General features: G+C 38.1%; 1 protein-coding gene across 1 annotated transcript; it reads left to right on the plus strand. All coding sequences in view use genetic code 11, as the record gives it.

Moving 5' to 3' along the window:
* Nucleotides 1–3,525: 3,525 nt before the first annotated feature.
* EGR_01208 (hypothetical protein) lies at nucleotides 3,526–4,707 on the plus strand (the record flags this gene model as incomplete). Its single annotated transcript, XM_024490457.1, has 1 exon — nucleotides 3,526–4,707. One exon carries the CDS (start codon nucleotides 3,526–3,528, stop codon nucleotides 4,705–4,707), a length of 1,182 nt encoding a protein of 393 aa, XP_024355276.1.
* Nucleotides 4,708–8,696: the final 3,989 nt, after the last annotated feature.

Genomic DNA, 8,696 nt, shown 5'->3' on the forward strand with positions numbered 1-8,696 from the left:
CAATGGCAATATTTGACGCTACATTGCTCCGACTCTCCCTCCCGCTTTTTTATCATTCTTTCCACTCGGGATGGCTCTAATCAGCACAACATAAATTAATTGCAATGCTGCGTATCATCTGTTCATTCCTCGTCCACCAATGAATCCACTCTGCAAATAAGTGATTAGGAACCACATGTTGAAAAGAGGAAAAGGAAACTAAAATGAATTCGGATTCTCTCAAACTTTGAAAAGATCAAGCCTTTGTCCTGAGATAATTGGAAGACTTTGAGGTGAAATACTGGATACGCTGAAGTAACTGGTCCCTAAATAACTTCTAATAAAGTACACTAAATGTGAATAGTTCAGTCTGTCATATGAAGACCTCGATCTGGCCATGGTCAAACAAAGCCTCGAACGGGGAACTTTTGTTCAAAAATTCTGATTGAAGCGTCACAGTGGCACAATGCCTCCTTTCTGAAGAAGTTTCAAATGATTTATTGCCTTCAACCACATTTTTTAGAAGAAAGTATGGAAACAATCAAATTTAGTCGATTTTTGGTGGCTGAATCAAATATTTATTTTAGACGAAAGATAGGATTTACTGGATTGATTTGGTAATAAATAAAGTATAAATAAATAAATAAATAAAGAATTGTAATCTATAATTGGACAAAAATATTGTCATTTGGCAGAAGTCAAAAAAGCTAAGCTGTGGCAAAACTCCAGTGAATGATCTATCTGGAACAGCATTAATACAAATAAGTGTTCCAATCTTGAACATAGAGTTCAAATACCCATTTTATAATTAAAATGAGTTTTTGATCAAACTTAGTCATTAATCCCCCTTTTTAAGCCATAATCGTCGTTGCACAATTCATACACACATTTGACTTAGCAAAGGAATGAAAATTCATTAATTTTCTAGTGAATGTCCAGAACACAAGGCAAGGAAGTGGCTAGTTTGAGTGACAATTTGACAAATCACCCAAATTAATTAGCGCAATTTGATTTAACAACGCCAGATATTGTCAGAACGGGAGATTTCAGTAAATTGCAGGAGTCCATTAAAAATGGCATCAAAAATATAAACAAGCGTAGAAGTGAAAGCGCGATTAGTCGGGAGGTAATTTTAATAAACTTAATTTGATCTGACGTTTGAGGATCTGGTAGAACGCTTGTATTGGATTTTGTCAGCTTCTTCATAAAACAAATTGCTTCATGGAACACCGGAGCACATTTGTTAAATGTGGACAATAAGTATTGCTGATTGGTAGGATGCAGGTTTAGGAGGGTAAAAATTAGTGCAAACGGAAATAATGAATTTTTTTGGGACTCTACGTCTTAACTTTTAAAGAAAGAGTACTTACCGAAACAGTTTGCAATATCAAATTTGTGAAATATGAATCAAGCACATTTAGACGTACAAAATTACAATGAGACCTAGCAATTTACGGAAGCACCTACAAGTTTTTGAGGTTATCAGGGCAATTGCAGGTGGTATTTGCGCATGTTTATAACTCTTTCCGGATCGATGGGCTAGAATTATTATATCCGTTTTACTTTTGTCAAAGTTTTCCTGGTTAAAACTACTATACCGCAGCCCGCTTGCTTCGCTAGCCAATTTAGAAGGTCCGCTTAAGCTAAGATGAATTTATAACTTGGAGGGGTGGTTATAGAATTACAAAAATACATCTACCTTTCAGATGAACTGCATATTTATTCTTTTAATTAGTAGGAAATAGAAAGAAAATATAGTGACTAACATTTGGGTGTCCTAATTACTGTGAATCAAATGAATCTCATATTATACAAGCTAAAATATTTAACATGCTTCTAATCCTTAAATGACACTTTTAATTTCTGATGACTACTAAGTGCCTGCTATTAGCTCAGTACGGAAAAACCCACTTGTGCTGAGTGGTGAGGACAAACTACCGTTGTTTAGAACGCATCTGCTACTTACTGTTAAGGATAAATTTAATCCATTGTTGATGAAAGCGGCCAGCAAATGGATTTATCTCTAAACTACAAACTGATTTAAAGACTAAACGGATTGAATTTATAAAGCTGTGCTCGATTTTACCCAAATTTAATAACTGCATTAGTAAAATTACTAAATCATTGGCATGAATTATTTGGGCTGAAAAGTTATTCACGCTGTAACGACGACAATAGGAAGTGAGAAATTCTTCATAATGGTATCCTATAGGCTGCTGATAAGTAGAAGATGGCCATGAAAAATTTGGACCTCTGCGTTAACATGTAATAAATTGGGATTTAATAGCAAGAAGTTGCTGACTGACTGTTTGTTTAAATCTTTGGTTTGGGAAATCTTTGCTTAGGGGCCCCGCTTTTGTATTCTTGCCGGGCAGCCTGGTCTCCGGACCGTGCCAATAGCCCGTATTCCTTCTGTACGTCAACATTACATATTCTGCCCGTGTATAGTGTCTTCCTTTGTCTTCAAGAAAGTCTGGGAGCACTACAGTAGATTTAATAGGCCAAGAGTTAACTGCGGTGTGAAGTTAGAATTACCGAAAGTGCAGTATCTATGGCAAATTCAAACCAAAACCTCTAGCATTAATTGCTGTGACGATTATTCACATGTCTAATCCCCAAATGCCGTTATTGGCTGTGCAAAATATCCCGTAAATTTCGAAGCTATTTTCGGAGAATTTATTTCTTTGGCTTGTTGTTCGATAATTAAACTGGTCTGTAGGTTTACTCCTTATTCAGTGCCCCCGATCGGTCATATTAAAGAAGAAACTTATAAATCTGCCTCATTCGTAAAAAATATAATTTCCTAATTTAAATTAATACTTTCCTATTGCAAACAAACATCCGAGTGATAAGTTATTCAGAGGAGCACTTTGTATTTTTGTCACTTTAGTATTCTAAGGTAGTCGATTTAGCATTCCCTTAGTCTTCTCCGAAGGCGAATGAAGACATAATAATCGGGCAGAATATAGAGAAGGGCTGGGAGCTACTGGCGTAGCCCGAAGGCCAGCCACTCCGGCTGAGGAACAGCGTCGGTGCTCCTAAGTGGTCCTTTACCGAAACCGAGGGTTAAGTAAACAATTAATATATTACAGTAGATCTTGAATAATTTGGGTGGACTTGCTGAGGGAAATTGGGTAATATGTTTTTACTATTCAAAATTCTATCCCCTTTAAAAAACATTTCATCAAGAGAAATAATAACAAGCTTTTGTATAAGGATGAATTTCGTAATAATTGCTTTGTATCTACCACATCCCGAATGACCTTTCTGGAACTGATGATGCAGCAATAAAAACCAAAGAAACTCAGCTTTCTTTTAGACAAAATGTAAGGGAAGTAGACTAAAGTCGGATTAGACTTTGAAGGAAAACTCTTGGCTAGGCAATTACTGTGAATATTTACTCACAACTCCATCTGATTGTCACGAATGATTGACTCAATGAATTATGTCCATTCCGCCTCGTAACGCGAATGAAAATTTGTCTCCGCAATTTCTTTAGTATCCATTGCGTCTTTTTTTATAGAAATAGAGATAAACATATGAAATATGAATGCTTCAAGTGAATTGGACCCTTTTAAGGAAGATCACCTTCTATATGAAATAACTCAGAGGGGATGTGAAGACAGGTACCTGGAGAATGATCCCTACAGTCAGATATTCAAGATTTACAACATCCTTGTCCTTGCCCTTGCTCCACTTAATGTTCTACTGAATGGCCTTTCTCTGCGGATATTTGAGCACCGCCTGTGGAAAAACAATTCTTTGAGTGCAATTCTCAAGAGTCTTTCCGTCTTTGAGATCTGTTTCGGGTGCAGTCTTTTCTTTCATACCATCACAAGCAAAACCCTTGACCTCTACGTCAACAAGGAGGGCCAACTTGCGGACAATCTTACCGATTATCAGAGCCAACACCATGTTAGGCTGGTGGCCGCTCTGATCGTGATACATCAAGGGCTCAGTGGATTCCTCTTTGCCTTTCAGCTTAGCAGAAACTGGTCTGTGGTCCTTCTAGCTGCATATAGATACGACGCTATATGCCGCAAGCTGGGCACCGTATCCTCATTCCCTAGAGAGCGAATTCCCTTAATTATGATAATCACTCTGATTTCAGCAGGTCTTTTTGCTCTTCCACGCATGTTCGAGATAAAGTCCTATATCTGTGCACCTACCGCAATTATATATCAAGAAGAACCGTTGCTCGCACGAAGTATATTCTACCAACTGATTTATCTTGGAATTGGTACATTTATTGTCCAGTCTGGAGGACCTGTGCTTTGTGTGTGTGTACTAAGCTCTTTTGTTATCCGCAAAATAGCAATCCGGCGTCGATTTCGTCGGCAGAACCAGCGTACAGTGCTGGTCACTTCTAGCAAAGATGATCCCGGTTCAGGTGTGGAGCCTCTCGCGGCCACGAAAACCGTTGAAAGGAACCAGCCCTCTGGTGATAAACTGATGCTCGCTCTGTGCTTCACTTTTTTTATCCTCGAGACGCCAGCATTTTTCAGCAAAATTCTCAGTTCCTACACCTCCAAGTATCATCCCACTGTCGATGTGTATATGTCTGTGATCGCAAACCTCCTTATATACCTTGATTCAACTTTCAATGCTTTCGTCTACATGGGATCCAACCCCACATTTAGACAAGTCGCAAAATCAATGTTTGGACGGGATGAGAAAAGTAAACTGTCTAAGCCGGGCAAGAGTAGAAGTAAGTTATTCATGCAGTAATGGATTTTATTCTGGAAAATTCTCAAATTCCGGCAAACACACTACGGTGTCTGGGTCATTGGGTTGTAGTTACTCCGTTTTTAACGAAAACCCGTGGTTTCGAAGAGCTGGTATTCGTAAATAAAACGAAAAATTTAGGGTTTTGGTAGAATAAATAGTTTACCAATTTGAAAGACCCTGCCTTTGCAATTATGTTTCCCTGAGGAAATGCTCCTTAAAATGCGCATTATATTTATTTCAGTTTCTGACTCCTGAAGTGAAGTGATGCATTGAAACACGACCAAGCAAGCATTTGAAAGCCACCACATCAGCACTGAAGGACCCATCAAACCGGAATCCCTTTCCTCGCCCCCTCACCACCCTTTTCTCTCTAACTGATCCCAGTCGACAAGACATCCAGTTTTTTGTATTGGAGCTTATAGATTGCCAAAATGGAATGCCGAAAGATTTTCTAAAAACTTTTTTCAAAAAACTCAAGTTTTTCAAACTTTTTCGATGAGTACATAACAGTGATTAGTAAAATTTTCTAAAATGAAAAGGAAAAGATTAAGAAACTGAATAGTTCAAGTAGTCACACAAAGATTTTTACAATTAAAGGATAGAAACATTTTTCCAAAATTGTAAATCGTTTAGAGTGCTCCAAATAACCACTTCTGTTTTAGGCGGTTAAAACTCCCTGACGGACTGTGCGAATGGAAGCAGATGTTCAAATGTTATAAATTAAACATTAAAGTCATCCGATAACTTTATTACTACTTGATATGACTAAATCTGCCAGTTTAAAAAAGAGTCCTGTTATTTAGACCGAATTTTTGCTGCCTGAAATAGTGCAGTCATCTTGATGTAAGGTGACACTGAAACATTGTCAGATGCCTTTGGAGTGGTGATTGAAGTCGCATGCCAGACTAGGCATTGTATGCAAAATGTCTATTCAAGCTATCTCAAGAGGGGCTTTATTTATTTCCGCTTCTAGTGACTCAAATTGTCCATAAAGTATTCCCTGTTCCTCCTATGGAAATGCAAAGTGTCAAGGCAGTCGATCTATCAGAAGATAGCCACATAGATAAGAAGTCAGCACACTTATCACTTCCTCACCACCGGGTTCCTATTCCTATTCACATTGTGCTTTATCAGATCCTCTGTTACTCTTCACCTAGATGGTGTATTATGTAGCTCATATATCAACAACCGGTTTTCATCCAATCATCAATCAATCAATAAATGAACAAATAAATCTTAAAATGAATTTTTCCAATGGCTTGTGCATATTTCTATTGGTGGACCGATTCGCACCGATAGCCGTAAGCGGTCAATCAGAGGACACTTTTAATTAAATCCTTCGCATCAAACTCAAAGCAGTCTACTCATATATTTTATACTTTTACTTTGGCAGGCACAAAGCATAAAATCATTATAATTGTTTGTTCCTCAGGTGGTAACTCTCTATAAAGACGGCAAAATTCCGATTTTCTTTCTTAAAAATTATAAGGGACATTTTTTGGAGGTGAGCTATTTAAAGTCTTCCTACTCATGTTTTGGTAAAATCCCCTTAAGGGCTTTGACAAGTCTCATATGGGTAGCTATTTGATTAAAATGCGGTATGCAGAGGTGAAAGTGGCTCTGATGCTATTAAAGGTTAATAAAAGACTAATCTCGAGAGGATCTGCTGGTCAAAACAGATACTTCACATGCTCGACAGTGGAATCAACATTCATATAAGTAAGCTTCCGAAGGACTTAAATGGAAGGTTAGTCCATAACAAAAATTATCTGGTGATATAATTTTTTTAGTGTATTTTAGAGAAAATCTTCTGTTAAGTTGCAGCAGAACAAATTTGGACAGACTGAAACTTAATTTAGGTCAGAGAAATTCATCTCAAACCACTCATCATCCAGCTACCAGCATTTGAAGTTGCTCAACTAAATAGTCAATAGACTCTCGACCAACAGGGGCAAAAACTTAGTTCATTTGAGCTATTAAAACCGCCCACTTTTGAGACTCTCCCGTTCAACAGTCATGTCTAATTTCGAGATTTGTTACACACCGGACTACATAACGAGCATAGTGTGCTCTTTGACGTCTGCATTTTGTGTCTCCTTTTCAACGGTGTGATCTTCCGACAGCATCTACCACATCACACGTGTGCACACTGCCAGTACACCTTCCTCCTCACCGATATTATGCACTAATACTTGAGAAAACATTCAGGACGCTGAATTGCCAGTTAAGTAGGCTCAAATGACGACGTAATAAACAGTATCTTGGGAAGAAAATCCCCACTACGGTCATGAGTCCAATCGTTTCTTGCAACCAATTTCAGCTTAAAAACGACTTTGCTTTGAAATGCTACTGCTGCTGGTGGGGATGTGGAATGGACGCAAATTCCAATCACCTCACAATTATTAATTTGGATTGATGTTATCTGCTAAAGTATTTTCCTCATATTAATTCCATTCACTCATCGGCATATCATAACGGTCAGTTAATAGTAGCGCACTACAATTACTTGGACAGACTCTTCTTAACCTTAACTCTGTTTATATGAGTGTATCTAGACATCGTTTGAGCATTTGTTTAACTCTTCCTTTGGACTAAAGGGCCACATAAGGCTCCGCTCTGGTGCTTCTGCTGGACGGCATTGTCTCTAGGCCATGCTAGTAGCCTACAATTCTTCTCTGCGTCGGCAATATAAATATTCTGTCCTAGTATTATATACTCTATCGTCTTTAGAAAAGTCTCGATGAGCTGCATTGGTGACAGTGGAAAGCAATCCCCATTTTGTAGAACACTTATCCTGAGGGACAGAAGAAGAGCATGTGCTGCGCATGGGAGAATCTGCAATGCCCAAAACACTTCATTTATTAAAGGCAAAAGACTTCGGTCTATTTAGCCTGTTTGAAGTGCCCAATTTTAGAACTTTAAAGTCTCACAGTCTTGTCTGTGTCTGAGATATCAAGGCTAAGATCAGATAAACAGCTGGCTGGAGTAGAAAATGTTACCAATTTTCTTGAGATTTTACTAAACTTATGCTCGCTAAGTTTCAGCGAAACTAGTCCCTTATTAACTTTTGACCAGGTCCTATCAAAACTTAAGTGTTTTTTAATTTATCAAATGAACCAAACTACTCAACAACTGACACTTCTATGCTAAGGTTATTTATGGAGAAAATAATGGAAAAGAAAGGCGGTAAGAGTAACTACATGTTTAGCTTCGAGGATGTTATTTCAGGTTTCCAGATTGCTGATAAGGCCAATCCACCACATAGAGGTTACCTGCCTTAGGTGCTTTGCCTGAATTAGTCCGATTTGTAAGAGCGTAACATTTGTCTGATCAATTAACTACCTATGGCGTCTTCAAGCACCTCCACTTGACCTAGGTTTTATTTTTATGGCTGCTGGTTCAGAGAACGTTCAGTGCCAATGTTTGCGTCAACTAGTTCAGGTGGGGGGGGGGGGGTAGGGGGAGGGAAAAACTATCACTTTTAAAGAGGAACATTAAGCCAACAGAACCACCTTTTACTCCTCTTGTATATGCACAGCTGTTATTTGTTTACATTTCGAGTGCATTAATGCAATCACTAACGGGTTGCCCGTAAAATAGGTACAAACTCATATAAATAAGTTAAAAAACAAGCATGAAGGCAGGTTTATTATGGTAGGGGAGAGACTACTAGGCTGCCACTGTTTCCATACAGACGCAGAGTGGAATTTAACTTTAGTATCCTCCTTTTGTGCTCACTTTGTTACTGTCATCTTTATTTTCATAAACCGGAATACGTGGTCCTCTCTACGCAAAGTCAAGGAGTTTTTTACAATTCAAGACATTAAAGAAAAATGCAGTAATTTTAACATTAATCTTACCCTGCCTTTTTCTCGTAAAAAAGTACAAAATTGATATGCCTGCACAAATTATAAAAAAACTGAGTTAAATTCAAAAATAGGCAAAGCTGTCTTTCCCATTTACAGTAGACTGGCAGTCATCAAACATTG

The sequence above is a fragment of the Echinococcus granulosus genome (genome assembly GCF_000524195.1).
Source record: "Echinococcus granulosus chromosome Unknown EG_S00004, whole genome shotgun sequence".
Taxonomy (NCBI): Eukaryota; Metazoa; Platyhelminthes; class Cestoda; order Cyclophyllidea; family Taeniidae; genus Echinococcus; species Echinococcus granulosus.